This window comes from Spodoptera frugiperda, chromosome 16 (genome assembly GCF_023101765.2).
Source record: "Spodoptera frugiperda isolate SF20-4 chromosome 16, AGI-APGP_CSIRO_Sfru_2.0, whole genome shotgun sequence".
NCBI classification, from domain to species: Eukaryota; Metazoa; Arthropoda; class Insecta; order Lepidoptera; family Noctuidae; genus Spodoptera; species Spodoptera frugiperda.
The window spans coordinates 5,481,376-5,497,764 of record NC_064227.1 but is presented as its reverse complement, the minus strand read 5'-3'; the positions used below and the strand labels follow the sequence as shown (position 1 = coordinate 5,497,764).

The window sequence follows — 16,389 nt, the reverse complement described above, 5'->3', positions numbered from 1 at the left end:
ACGGGGCTTGGAAAATATATTGCGGAATGGAAAGTAATTTTAATATTAAACGCTGTTTATACTGTTTTACATATGGTGAAGAATACGTGGTCAGTTTGTAGGCAATGCAAGGAATATTATTATACAGTACAGCTAGATAGCGAGTTATTAATAAAACATGAAAAATAAATGAAGATGATGTAAGAAATACTGTGAAACCGAAGGATGTTGATGTAAGGTCAGTTTTTATTGAGGGAGGAAAATCATCTAAGGTCTTCTCTCGCCGTGGGCGATGCGAGATCCCCCTTGGCTCGCAATAGACTCTTACTGACTAAAAACCAACCAACTCCCGTGCGTACGCCTGCTTTTCGAACCGGAACCCGGTAACTAAGCCGCCAGGCAGTCCGCAGCTCCGGCATCAGCCCAACTGGGTACCATCTGTGTTGGTCTGATGGCTTTTTTAGCCCTCGGGTCTGGTTAAAGATACTGATAATGCTACTAAAAATTTTTGTTGCAAAAATAACCTAAAATGTCTTTAAGTTATTAGGCACTACAAAGCTGAATCACAATGTCCCAAGCCAAGATAGTAAAACTGTTAAAATATGTTCTCTACGTGTAGACGTAAATAGGACCTAAAATACCTTAATACTTTTACTAGGAGCATGTAACCTAGGCTTAGGTCTTTGACTCAAGTTACCTACGTATCTTATATCACCTCGGAGTACATTACCGTTCTAGTTACGAACGAACAGGTTTCATTAGCTATATTACGTAAACATAATATAAATCTACGAGTTTTCTTTAAGCCATTTTCTCTTACGCTAAGATATACTATTGAAAAAGACATATGGCAGACGGGTTTTTGAAGAATTTGTACGTAATAAAGTCATTGCAGAATGTTGGTTTTTTTTAAGAAAATAATATGTTGAATACACGAAAGCGGAATTGTGGTCCTTCGGATGTTGAAAAAATGGTCCTTCCACACGCACAACATTAGAGAGATTTTTATATCTTTTTGTTATAACATAGTTTTAACAACTATTTGAATACTATATTTTTTGTCATAAAAGACAGACATGTAGAGAGCGCAGAGCGAATAGTGCAGATTATCTATAATGCATAAATAATCTTTAGGTAAACCAGTCTCTTAAAGTCATGTTCAAATAAAGACATTAAGTACTCAAAAGAGATATTGGATGTTAAAAAATGGTAAGAAGAGTTGACATCAAAATGAAAAAGTTTGATTCATGTTCAATGTCAGTAGTGATTGAGCGAGCAGAGAGTCGCGTTTTCATGAAGAAGATTGATACTCGTAATAATTTTCAATCCGTTTCTTTATCTATTTAGCGACATGTTATCAACAAGTTATCTGCTGTTCGTCTGGTTAGATTATTTTGCAGTCATGTTTTGTGCAACTTGTGAAGAGGCTGTCTCGGAAAAAAATGTGTTTGAAGTACCCAAATATAAAATTATTACTAGGTACCTACTACGTCCACCACTACCGTATGTGATCTTTTTTAAGGATTATAATATTATGCTTCAACAGTTGCACGTAAGTATTTTTTCTCATCTATTTGGCATTTCCATAAACATTTAACCATGTCTAAAGTCCACATGGAAACCACATCCATAGTTGGATTATGTGCTTCCTCTACATAACTGTCTTGTTATAATCACCAAGCTTGCAGAAAGGTTCAGGTTTATCAAAGAGTGCAGCTGCCCGTTCATTAAATGTCTTAGCGTCGTCCTCAGACTCATTTAATCGTTACTTAATCCAGTGCTTATCAATTCTTTTCAGAAAAAATCGCTATTAGGAATAGTTTAAGTAATCAATAAATGTCTCTGAGTACGGCAGTTAAAGCAACAATAAACAAACAAAAAAAACTCACCTCTTATATCCACACTCACACTCCTCAGACACACAAATAAAAGGAAACAACTTATTAGCCATTTTGAGACTTCGTACACTCATTTTTGGTCACAAATTCCACTGTTGATTATTTACACTAAAGTTTCACTTTTCCAGCCGTTTCCCCGTATCCGTTGGGTTCCGTATTCCATACAAACTGTGTGAAGGACCGTCGGTTTATATAAAATCAATAACAGTGTGTAATTATGTGGGTGGACGTGCCCAGACGTCACTGGCAGTGGGCGGATCCCTATCAAGTGATAAGAGGAGTTATCAATGGATAGTTTCTTTTTAATGCGGTTTTTTGTTTGTATTTGTTGAGATGGATTGGATTATCTTTGCAATGTTTGATAACTGTTGCTTCGTTGTGGCAGAAAAAAAAATATTTGCAAGATTGTTGGTGGCTGGTTTATAACCGTTAATAATACAAATGCTTAATTCACTAGGAGGTTTTATTAAATTAACAAAATTAACCAATCTTCCTGTTTACTGGCAAAGATACTGAGACCAGGTTAAATACGCGGGCAAAGCCGTGGGTAAGAGCTAATGCTTTAAATATGTTGCTGGTTCTAACTCCGAAAATGGGGATAAAAGGAATAAATAGAAAAATATACTCTCATATCTGCAACAATATTTTGATATTCAACGTTAGGTTTTAATACGGATTTATGTTTTTTATAACACCTATTAGTGTTTCATATTTTATAGTAGAGTGCAACAATAAAACTACAGTGTTCTAACAGCTTTTCCGACTAACAACTACTAAATAAGCAACAGTTCTGATATGGCGCGAAAATCCGATCAACCGTCAGATCAAACGCCGCAAGTGGGGATGAATAGACCATATTCCCAAGCAGGCCTTGGACTGGAATCCCCAAGGGAAAACAAAGATTGGCCGTCCTCAGTAAACTTGGCGGCGTACACTGATAGCAGAAGCGGCAGGCATGGGAATGACGTGGAGTGAGGTGAAGCGGGAAGCTTAAGACCGATCAAGATGGAGGATCTTCGTGGACGACTCTGCCCCATCTAGGGGACATAGGACTTTAAATCATACACATCTTTATCTGGTATGCAAAACAATTTAAACACACTAAACTGTCACTTTCCACCAGTTATGTTTAGTTTCATGTAAGTAATTGAGGATGAGTCTACTGCTATATACTCGCGTATGACCAGTTATGGAATAACCGAAAAATCACAAATAGCACTTTGCCCGATCCGGGAATCTAAAGCGAGACGCATTGAACTCACAATATCACAGCAGTCATTATGTTTATTGCAGAACACAATTTCCACAACGCAAAGAAGAAGTCCTTTCGCATCAGAAAAAAAGGAATCTCAACTTCATTTTTAACTGGAAACTCGTTAAAGTTAATAAATAAAATTCTTTAACGTTAGTTTCAAAGAACTTAGCACTCTCATTTCCCGAGAAAACTTGCTTTGGATCGCATTGTCGACACTGAATACCGTCGCATTTTTAATCATATTTTCATTTGGTCTTCAAAGTAATTTTGATTTATTTTTTATCAAATCAGTAATGATAAAACATTTGGAAACAAATGTATAGATTGATCTTATTGAAGTAATTAATGTTCTACGCACATAATGTTCAAGATAACAGAACATTACAGGTACCTCTGCAATTATTTAATTTACAGACACGTCATTACATACATTGCATGCCGAAATTCAGATAATCAGAAAACAACTATGGTTTAGCACACGACTAACTATCAGGGTGTTTACTCTTGAAATCAATCTCAGTGTCAATTCAATAAAATCTCAATAATGATTCAATGTACAAACCATACAACCCTATCGTAGCTGTTAAAATCGAATTCAGAATACGGAATTTAAAGTTAAACTCAATACTATTTAGTTCATTCAATATCCACGCAATACGGATAAATGGGCACTGCGCTAGTATTACAACTCAAGAGTACGAAATTTCACAATATCAATGTCGATCGGTAGGAATTGGATTCTAGAGTAAGCCCTCCGGTGTCCACAGAACTTCGGAAATAGCGAAATCCCAGGTTCTCCATCCAGCTGAAGATCAGTAAATAGAGATACCAACATTTAGATAAACACTTCCACCAAAGCTGCTGCAATCTTCAACAGTAAGGACACAACGATATATGGACGAGGAATCATTTATTTGTGTTGTCTTAAATACAAGTTATGGCTGAAAGTTTTACCCTATTCGGGACTATTGGTATGATGTTGTGAGTAAACACAGGTCTCCTTCTTATAACTAACTACAGAGTAAAGAATTTGAAATAAGTAATTCAATTACTAAGTATTACGTTTCCACATTTCTTTGAATCACATGTAAGTATGTACATAACAACCATCAACAAATATGAAATAGCCATCACATAACACAAGATGTGATCGATGTTTAGACATTAATTAATACTCCGTCCTGAGCAATAATAACCTCAAATTAATAACGTCTGTTTGGACCCAATTTATTATGTCAAAGGCCCGAATGGACTGTGTTAAGCTATTCATTTGTCACAGTAAGTAGTCATGAAATCTGAAGGGGAGTGGGTATTTATTATGTATTATGTAGGTCAGAGTAATCACACACATCACATCTACAGCCTATAAGTGGCCACTGCTGACCAAAGGCTTTTTCTCGCACGGAGAAGGTTTGAGCATTAATCACCATGGTGGCTCAATCCGGATCGGCGATTTCAAACTTATAATCAGAAATTATATGCCCAGGTGTCCTCAAATTTATGAACTCCTTTAGTCAACTCTTACGACACCGAGAACCATAAGAGACAACTCTTACCGTACGGGAAGAGGGGGTAACAAATATATTCTACACCACATGGCTACTGGTGGATGGATATTCGTATATATTGTGTAGGGCAAGGCAATATGGCCGACTACTTACGGACTTAAAGGGAGAAAAGTTTTGCTAAAGTAATAAAAAGGTAGTACCTAAGTGAATTTTGAAGGAGACCGCCAATGTTGTTAGGGTAAGTTTTTACATAAGAATCGTATAGTCATCTTATGATTTAATAGTAATATATATCTTATAGTTGTTACAAGGAGTTTCATATCAATAAACTAGATATACAACCTGAAAATCAGAGCTCGGTAATCAATTAAACAATGGAAGAATTGTAACCACGTGTGGAAAATCAAAGTCAAAGCATTTATTTTCGAACAGTTGATTAGACAACACTAAGGACAAATAGTGTCTAAAAATATTTCAAACAAGTACAAACGTTACCTAAGTTATATCTTCAATTACTACTCTTTTTCTTTAATTTATTTCTAAAAGGTTAAAGACAATGTTACATAATACTGAAACTAATGTCATGCACCATGCACAATTTCAATTTCCAAGCTACTTTCATTTGAACTCAATAATTTTTAGACTCTGGTCCTTCTTGGTCTTTCAATACGAATATTTTATAAGACATTTAATATTCGCCCACTATTAGACAAACACTGGACTCTTTGAGGTCAGCTAAAATGTCACTAAAGAAGATTTGAAGTTATAAAACGTAGGTAATTTCAACTTTCCTTTAAATGTTTTGAACCAATGACATTTAGAGATATTGAATAGTTTATAAAAATATTCTTATATCTCTTCAGAGCAATGTTATTATCAAATTATACTCTCGTAACTGTTCGACTAGTTTCAAGCCACGACCGGAACCCATAATCATGGGTAGTACGTGCAACAATAGAGATAAAGTAACCCTGACGAAAAACTGTTCGTACTACGTAAATCAGGTAATTAGTTACGTTAATAATATCTCAAGATAGTCCGATACGAAATTAATGCTAATTTACATTATTACCTACATTCTTTTACACACACCTTACAAGGAAAATAGTAGTATTTGCTTAACCAGCTAACCCACGACGATTCACATTTAAGGCTTCGTTGCAAAATTATCAAAGTTTTAGTAACACAGATTAAAGTATCATTAAAAAAAGATTACGTAATTCTGGTTAATGCTTGGGCGTTGAACCAAATTATGTCACAGTCAAATTGACGATTAAATAACGTTGAACAGGCGACTGTTACTATGGGTTACTGTAGATTTAAGTAATTATAACATAGTAGTTAATTTTCAAACAAAAACCAACTCTACTATATTATAGCTAAAGTTGGTTTTCGAATAGTTAAAGGAAATTAAAGATTTATTGCAAAATACTTACATTTTATTAGGAGACAATAAATTTATAGTTCTGTATTCATATTAGGATTTCATTAGCATCGTTTGATTGGGAAAAGCGATTAAATATTAATATGTTTCCTTTCGAAACATTATAACATTTGAAAGACCTTCCACACCCAGTCAAAATTATAATTATTCACAAAATGTCAACTCAAAATTCCAAACAGCCAAACAGCGAACTTATTTACCCAACCCTAAAGGATTTATGACTTTCTATATGTACTCAAGTACTTAAGCATTCATCATACAAGCCACCCACCATAGTTACAAACTTATAACAACCGGGAATACAAAACATTTAATTTAACCAAGTTAATTTAACGAGAAAATCGTATACAAAGCGCCATATTAGCTGCTTTTACAAAAGCGTGGGTATTCTGTTTATCTAGTTTTGAGTCCAAAGGAACATGCCCTGGGGAATGTATTTGACGATCCCTGGGCCGGCAACATGTTTTTATTAAGCCCCGGGCAATCCAGAGGTCACGTTAAAAGAGGTCCTGCTAGGCGTTTGTGGTCCTTTGATTGAATTTTAGTGATATAATGGATGACTTGAGTGGTTATCGGTCAAACGGTGACTGTTTTGTATCTTTTTGGATCATGCAGAAGAATAAGAAGAAGGCTTTTGTTTCTTTTGTTTTGTATTTATTTGTAAGGAGCTTAGCTGTTTTGTTGATCCATAGAATAAATAACAAGAAGACGGGTGACCACAAGGACCAAATTTTAATTTTTGACTTTCGCAATAATTACTTCATTGTCCACATCATTATGAACAGCCCGTATCAATCTACTGCTAGACTATGTGGCTCCACTCCACGCTTCACCATAAGAAATCTCTTTACCTGGCAAACAGAATGGAGATAACAGTTCAAATGGTTCAGCTATATCAGAGAGTACAACTTCTACCATATCAGGCAGCGGATAGAGTGAGGGCGGTTACAAAACTTCTCTTATTAAGTAAATCCAAGTTTTTAAAAGTACCTACTAAACCTACGCTCTACTAAAATACCAACCAAAATATTATGCTACATAACCTACGCCCCAATAGTTAGTATAACAGACATCTTGAATATTTAATTTTGTAATTTTAAGATGTTAGTTCTCATCTCATTAATAAAGATGCTTCGATATTCTGAGTTGAAGTTTAGACATTAGAATAACAGACTATTACTCAAGCAGAAATATTCAAACCAGCCGATTGGATACGATTATTTCGGAATAAGCCATGAATTTAGCAATAATAAGTATGAAGAGATTTTCAGTTTGTTTGAATTTTCAAACTCTCCTGCCAATTTGAAATGTTTGTAACTCTTTAAAAAATCGACTATAGGTAATACCAATTTGTAGGATCTTTATAGGTTCTTGGTTGGTTGCTGTAAAAGGTTACCGGGGTTCTTCACTTACGAGTCTGACTTCTTAAAGGCGACAAGTGTAATGTGATTTTCCTCATGTACTGTTAATAGCTAATTAAAAATTGGTATAGGAAATAATATTACCTTGTCCAAACCGGACCGTGACATCTATCCGTGGGCAGTGGTCACCCTTCGTTGGGAATTAAGGTCAAATATTTTATATCACAGTTAGCCCTAAAAAGTAGCATATAGCTTATATAGCTGTTGTCATCATTATATTATACCACTGCAGATTCAGGACTATTACAATTAATCGAATAAAGGGAATGAAAACTAAAGATAAAAATCAGGCTATCTCACTATAAGACTAATATTTACAGAGATATCGTCATAAACGTATACAAACATGATGCAATTAATAAAATATTTGCACCTGCCAAAGATCAAAAACATTACAAAATCGGACAGTAGGCACAAAAGGTTAAGATAGAATAATTACATTGGAGGTCACTGTTTAGCAAGTGTTTCTAAGGTCGTAGACCGCAAAAAGATGGTCAGTTTGTTACCACATCTAGTCACAATGTTTAATTCATCATTAATAAACAGTTTGCTGTTGTAAATAACTTATAAAGAATAAGTTATTTGGCTTTTGTATTTCGTAAGCAGACGGGTAGGTGACAAAGCAGTATTACAGTCGGAATTATTAATAACTTTTCTTCTTTACTTTTAAGATTAGTGGAGCTTAAGACCTACTTAGGCTTTCTGTGGTATTATTTTTTATTCTTTGAATTTATGTACCTATTTCGAGGTTATTCTACGGCAGATGAAAATCCAGATTAAATGTCAACTGTAATTTGAGTTTCATTTCTTAAGCATTAGAGGATTTTTAGTATTAACTATACGGTTGTACGTATTCGTTAGTCTTATAATCTTAAATTACGAGGTAACTATGTAATGTTTGGATACTTAATAGTTTAGGAACGAATGGGCCGGATCGACCGGGGTGATACCACGGCCTCACAGAAAACCGACGTGAAACAACGCTTGCGTTGTGTTTCGTTGTGTGAGGGATTATTTACCCAATCTTCCCAACTCCGATTCCCCAACAACCCTCAAATTCCTAAACCCCAAATGGCCGACAACGCACTTGTAACGCCTCAAGTGTTTCAAGTGTCCATGGGCTGCAGCGATTGCTTACCATCAAGTGATCCGTCTGTTCGTTTACCGGCTTATTCAAAACATATCCAAGACAGTTTATTCAACAAATATGTTAGCAATGCAGATAACTCCATATCACATTAAAGAATTGCCACCAACATATTTCCTTTTAATCTCTTACGTATTCAAAACCAAATCTTTTACAATTGCCAAATGTTTGTAAATCTTATTGTTATAACCTTTGAAGTCATTTTCGAAAAACAATGTCGAAACCCGCATGTTTTTACTGATAAGTTATGTTTTAAATAATTCTCGAGTCGTGAATATATTTTCGGTTTGATGCCGAGTCCTACAAGGTTGTGTGTAGGTTGTAAATTTGCAAATCTCTTGTTGTATTCAATTAATTAAATCTTATTAGGAATAGTTAAAACATTACATAGTGCCTGTCCTTATTATTTTATGCAACTGCCTTAAATATTTTCATAGTCTATTTTGACTAATGAGGAATTGATGTCAAGAGACAGTTGCCAACTTTTTACGGCTTTTTGAATTTATCTTTACTCATCTTTATTACCAAGATTGTATCGTACAATATTTTTTTAAGTGAATACTTTGCAAATTAAAAAAAGAATTTATATTTAAAATCAGCTCATTTATTTATAGTCTCAAATGTTAGTAGTGACGTGGTACTTGCGTACGTAAATGCGTCATAAATTAAAAATAACTCAAAATTTTTAATAGAAACAACAAAAACACCTATCTCAGTTCCTAGAAAATATGAATAATAGTCAGTTTAATATTTTGTATACAGAATACACTACAAATAACATTAATTAAATCAGTTAAATAATATATCAAAACTGCATTCAAACAACATCAATCAAAAAGCGATTCTAATGTCCACCACACAAGGTCGAAACGTATGACGTAATAGCAACCTGCCCACGTTTTAAACAAGCTTTGTGACGTCATAGACGGGGGCGGTTGTTCTCTTTGCCACAATGTGTACACATACGATGAAAAATATACAGAAGGGATATTAGCAAAAAGTGAAATTATTTTGAGCTCGTTTAAGGAAATTAAAAGCCTCTGGCTGTGTATATAGAGCATATATTGCGTAGATACCGCGTCTCTATATCATGTATAAGGCTTTTATATCTGTCTAAAACGAGTGTATTGAATATTTAGGACAGAATATTGAAAAGAAGAATCTATTATTCAAGTCTTAAGATTTGCTTTTCTCTTTCAATGTTGAAACTTAGGTCATTTATGTTCTAGAAAAATATTACCTACTATTAATTTTTAACGTGGCTCTAAAATCGATTTTTGTCCTTCATCGTGTGTACAATTAGAAACATATTTTAGCTCAATTTACCCCCTTCCCAATACCTTGCCCAATTACCCCTCTTCCCAATCCCTCAGGTGATACCCCCGTTTAACATCAACCCTTAAATCAACTTATGGATCACATGCTGAAGCCCATAAAAGGCCGGCAACACACTTGTATCGCCTCAGGTGTTCTCAGATGTTTATTGCAGCGATGCTTACCATCGGGTGATTCGTCTGTCCGTTTATCGGCTTATTCCAATAAAAAAAGCTCAAATTACATTTAGATCCAGTATAACAATTTTTGGATCACATGCTGAATTGTTTCGTTCGGGAATCATACCCACGACACGTTGCGTAGCGGTCGCCTACGCACTGTTTAGACATCGTTACTTATTACATATAAGGTTAGTTTTTCCCTTTTAAGGTAAATAAAGAAGTAAAGACTAATCTTCTGAATCATCTGTCTCGTTTCCATAATGAGCATAGAACTATTAATACACAAGTGGGTAGTAGAATTAATTTTATTGCTTTACACACCCACCATTAAGGTAATATGGGACACTATGGCCAGTCTATTAATATTTCGTAGCTAAAATCATAAGATTTCTTAATATTGCATAATTTCCCAATATTAGTTTTATTGCGTACCGAAGGACCATTTTAATTCGTTTTCAATATTTTTCAATTTATATACCGATGCTAGAATTTTGTGAAATGTTAGAGTTGTGATGTTCGAAGTCATTGGAGGAGGCCTATGTTCAGAAGTGGACATGTTATGGCTGATGATGATGATGATGAAGTTGAGACCTTCAGAACATATAGAGAGTACCTAATACTCACTTTAGACCACAAATTAAGAAGACACAATGAACAATTCAAATAAATTACCTTATTCAAAAAACAATTTTGCAATAATCTGTCGCCACACAAAATCACATACTATTTACGAACACTACATAAAAATAATCATTTAATTATACACTATTAAGGCAGTCATTTTCTTTGTCTGCAATTTTTCTCTAACTCATAACACTTTCCTCATATAACCACCGTGACGACAATTATTCGTGATGTACTTATACAATCAAGCAATGTATAACCAGTATAAACTGACCGTGAAATATACGGAAAGATCATACAAAGCGAGTTCATGATAAACTGGTTCTGTATAGCTTAATATGTTACTTATACTGTATAAAAAAATGTCCATAGCTCAAGTGACATATTACGTGATATAGTAGCATAACGCCATAGTTTCACTTTCACGGGTAACTATGTAAATCAAGCAATGCAAGGAGAAAGTTTTTTTTAGTTGGGTAGGTACGTACTATTTATTCAAAGTACATAGTTAATTCATAAATTAAATGTTTTTAGTGAGCCATTTAAATGCTTCTTTGGGTTGGTAATTATTTTGGTCTTTATATACTCTGATGTTTTAATGTATAAGAGCATCACGTTCAAGAACGAGATGCAGGTTCAACCTGATCTGATATTTGTTGTTATTTTACACAAGAGCACAGATCCTATAAACAAGGAGAAAAAAGAACATTCATAACACATTGAGAAATTATCACAATCCACGTCAAAGATCATGGAAATAGTCTCACGTCTCGAAGGACCATTGAGTACAGTCCACTAACACTAGTATTAGAACTCGAAACGGGATATTTACCATGTTTTTCATCCGTGATCATGGCGCTTGCAACAGTGCCGAAATATCGGAAACTCATAGAAATAGAAAAACATGGTAAATATCCCGTTTCGAGTTCTAATACTAGTGTTAGTGACCATGTCAGTTTAAAAACTTATACAGTCCACTTACTATGACAATTTATAATTTCGAACCACTGCATAAACTGGGCTGTGCAAAAATCCAACATACTTTCAAGACAATATGGCGCAGGTATATCATTGTCTACATTTAAGGAAAATCAGAGGGCCAAATTATAAATTCAAAAGACACAAAAAAGAGGAAAAATTCAAAACAAGAGAGTCACAAAGGTTAATGCATAATAAGTCCCTATCGCTGGGGTGAATCTTAAAAGGAGGCAGTATGATCCTTGTGGCTTCTTTAAGTTATAAGCCACAGAAAATCAACAGCTGTTTCTGAGGGATGGGGAAATGAGTAAAGAAAACAATAATGTTTAGTCAACAGCTGTTTCTGAGGAAGAGGGAAACGAGAGAAGAAAATAATTATGTTTATTTAAAGGTGCATTAGTTACCACATTGTTTAGTGCTTCTAAACGAGCTATGGCACTTTTTCTGCGCATTTTCCGGCAATATCAGGCAACATTATTATATCCCGGAGATTTACTCAAATATTTTTAAGTGATACACGGCCACACAGAAAACTGACGTGAAACAACGCTTGTGTTGTGTGAGTGAGGATACCGGAGGCCCAACCCCGTACTCCCCTTGCCAATCCCCCATAGCCCAATAACCTTAAAATTCTTTAGCCCCAAAAGGCCGGCAACGCACTTGTAACGCCACTGGTGTTTCGGGTGTCCATGGGCGGTGGCAATTGCTTACAATCAGGTGATACGTCTACTCGTTTACCGGCTTATACCATTAATCTAAATTATTTGGACTGAAATCGGTTTTTAATATCAACCGTAAGCAATGTATGGTCGACACGGCTGCGCAATGACTTAGCATTGTATTGCAGAAAAATATTGCCCGTTTAGCACACCTTTAAATAAACATAACAACAATTCTTCGAAGTCATTTCAAGATGTAACTATAGAAATATAAATACAATGCATCACTATTATATCTTCCCATGCACTAATGACTCAGTTGAGGAAAATAACCAGTGTACGTACATAGTTACTGTTATTATTTTTAAACTATGATCTTTACACAGGAACAGATTTATTACAGAGTTGCTGTAATTATTTCTTGAGTAAGGTGGAAACAATACCTATCGTTTATAGAAACTGCTAACTAGATTATCTTAGTATTGAAATGTAAGGAAACATCAGAAATCGTAGTGGAGTATGTTGCAATTAGGTTGCAGGGTGCTGCTGAATGCAGATCGCTTCCATCTGGCCTAAGTATTCCCAACAGATATTAGTCATTATGATAATATTGCAATTTGTATCACTACTATTTTCAACTTTCTTAATTCTTATCCAAACTCAGAACTAATACAACGCAACAAATCACGTTTAATACAATATTTTCCGTCAGATAATAAACCGAATCATTACGTATTACACTATAATAACTCTACCTAGGTACATATAAGAATAAGTACTCCACAAAAAAAAGTAATTACCTCAACAATTCGTCAAAGTTTACGATGCGAATTATAAGACTCATCTCTCTTTTATTGTGGTCCTATGTTAGCGATACGCGGCCACGTCAACATCGCCTTTATACGGTGTTCACGTCGACTTGTGTAAAAGACTCTTTTCAAAGTCAGGGAGGACCTTCTGACGTCACTGTCGACGGAAACCTCCTTAACAATGGGAGTAATAGGTACGCGAGGGAGCTTGGGGCAAGGAGGGAGCGATAGCGTTTGTAAAGACGCGAATATTTTTAATAGGTTAAGTAGGTAATGTTCAGTAATTTTAGGCTAATTGGTTTGTATTGTGATACTAATGTTAATTAGATAACAACTTTAGAATCATCGATAAAAATATTTTATGAAATCTTCGTACTTATAGTACAATAATTTGCAAATGAGAAAAAAATTGGTTCTAAAATTATTTTGAGTGAATAATTTCCACAAACGCTTTAATATTTAAATGCTTAGCTTTCAGTATGTCACTTGGACCTCATCATTGTCTGTGGCATGAGAGGTCCCCGACGAACTGTCGAGCTTTTGAAAGGACCTACAAGACGAAGGCACCCTTTGTTTGCTCGGAAACGGTTGTTATGTACAAAGATTGTATGTGGAACGTTATCTTCTATGTGAACGCTACCTTCCAAGAACGTTTTATTAAATTATGAAGTTATAATGACTTACCTGACGTCATCTTGCAAGTGTTTCAACTCGCTCAGTTCCAGCTCCCGCCTCAAGTTGGAGACCTCACAGAGGAGCATGTCTCTCTCTGTGGACACCTTCTCCAGCTCCGCCCGCAGGCGGATCACCTCGTTGGTGAGATCCATCGTCGCCATTTTGACGACTATCGATAACCACTATCGACACAACACATCACTAATCACATTAACACTCGGCGCAATAGCCAATCACCGTCGCGCATTTTAAATTTGGAGCTCAAACGCCACAACACAAATAAGGATGGGAATTTCAAAAACGTTCACTGGCTCGTCAAACTTTTCACCGTTCTGTTTTGAAGTTGTTCAATCTACATCGTTGGCATCTGAAACAATAAATCATTCCGTTAGGGTCGAAACGAAAAAGAAAATTGCTCTGTTGGTATGAGAACCTGAAATATTCCGTTCATAAACTGAGTGGAATACAATAGCGAGCGTATGAAGTTACAACTACGTGGGGCATGATAATACAGGGGCCATGAATAACTGGAATTGTTCCTCTTATTGGTTGTTTTCAGCGAATGTAGTTTTTGCTTTACATAACTTACTTTTATTGCTTTGTAGTGAATGTTAAAGGGTTGTTTTTAATAATAAGTACTCCATAAAGTAACGCATATTTTTCTGTGAATGTTTACCACATTTGTGGCTTCTATTTTTGTGGCTTAATCTTATCGTATTTTTGTTTGAGGTGAGTAAATGTGCTATAAATAGTAATCTTAAGATAACATTGATTGGCATCTACACAAATAACATGACATGAGAAAACATCTCGGTATTGTTATCATGGTGACTTAAATAGAGTCAGAAAAGGTTATAATTTTGTTTGTATAATGACTAGGTCTTGTCACGTAGTACACAAATTAGGTAACTGTCAAGGCATATTTTAAGTGGCAATAAGCACTAATTAAATGAAAAGTGGAGGACAAAATTACAAAAAAAAAAACGTCATTAAAGTAAGAAGAAATACTTAAACTGGTTTTTATTCAATGAGTTTAAAATTGGACGCAATAACCTACTATTAAGATTATAGATAAGTTATTTCTAAAACATGTAGCAACTTGTTCTTCCTAGGCTCAACCAGTTTGATCCTAAAATATACCATGATCAGCTAGTTTAGGTACAAAAAACTACTTAATATTAAAGCGTACATATACCTATTCTATTGTGTTGAATTGAATAGGTAACTATAAAAGATAATAGCATTAATAAGAGCAGATGATATATTGAGAAGTACGGCTGATATCGAAGAATCGGAGAGAAATGTTAAAATAAATTGCCTGGTACCTATAATGAAAATACATTAACCGCCGTACTCAGAGTCATTTAATGGTTACTTAACCCTATCCTTAGCAATTGTATTCGGAACAAAATCGTTACTAAGGAATAGTTTAAGTAATCATTAAATGTCTCTGAGTACGGCAGTTAGGTAGTTGGGTACACCTCGTACTCTAACGTGCCAAAACTCAATCATCAACTAGAGTTTAATTGAGTTCCAATTCCAATAATGGTCTAGTAACTAGTTCAGAATATCTACTAGTCGTACAAAGTCTAGATATGTTACTGCTAACTTCCCACCTACGGCTTCGCTCGTGTGGTCAAAGAAAACAAAGCTCCGTTTTCATTTTCATTTTTAAAAACGTTGTCCCACACCACAGTAGGATTTTCTCTTGTGTCATGAGTGCATTTACAAAAATACAATTTCACTTGCACATGACACCCAGACCCGAAACCACAATTCGTGGATCACACAAAGAGTTGTTCGTTGTACGGGGCAGCCTTAACCTAGCCACCGCGCCAACCGTGCAGTCAAAATTGAGACGTTAAAGACAAACAAATAATTTCGCATTTGTAATATTAGTGGATTGTCTAGCGATAGTCAATAAGGACCAGATTTCCTTAGCCAGCAATGTGAGCGTACACTGTACAGGTATATAACTACTACCGTTACAGTATTTGGAAAGAAATAAAGTCATTACGTAGTATTATTTCTCAAAAACTTACATCCTCTTCCTTCTAAATGCAAGAGACAATAATGAATTAGTCTCGCAATCTAGTCGTCAGCGTCAGTGTGATTTTATAATTAATTCACTCTTAACTCGGTTAGAGACGCATCAGTTACATCGCCGGCCGGAAGAATACGTGATAAATGCTCTTCATGTGTGGTACAAGTCAAACGCTTTGTGAGATTGAGGTACATTGAATACGTTGTGGAAATGAACGAAATAAATAGTCCACTGTCAACTATGGGCCTCCTATCATAAAAAGGTTTTGCCATAATATCCAATCTTGGCAGGTAAGTTTAAAATCGCATTTTAATAGGTTTCAAGATTTAAAGAACACTGTGTCCCGGTTGCTATCAAGGATGTATAGACTTTTACGAAATAAGAAGGAGTGGTGACGAATAGGTATATTTTATTCTGATACATGTAGGTAAAGTGGCAATCTCCGGGACACA

The 16,389-nt window shown here is 35.2% G+C and overlaps 1 protein-coding gene across 1 annotated transcript in view; it reads right to left on the bottom strand.

The window, feature by feature from the left end:
• Positions 1 to 14,256, bottom strand: part of LOC118280576 (IQ motif and SEC7 domain-containing protein 1) — an 85,474-nt gene extending 71,218 nt beyond the window's left edge. The window contains exon 1 of the mRNA XM_050699532.1: positions 13,903 to 14,256. Within this exon, the coding sequence (XP_050555489.1) occupies positions 13,903 to 14,054 (152 nt within the window). The 5' untranslated portion in view covers positions 14,055 to 14,256. The remainder of the gene's footprint in view (positions 1 to 13,902) is intronic.
• Between the last annotated feature and the right edge of the window lie 2,133 nt (positions 14,257 to 16,389).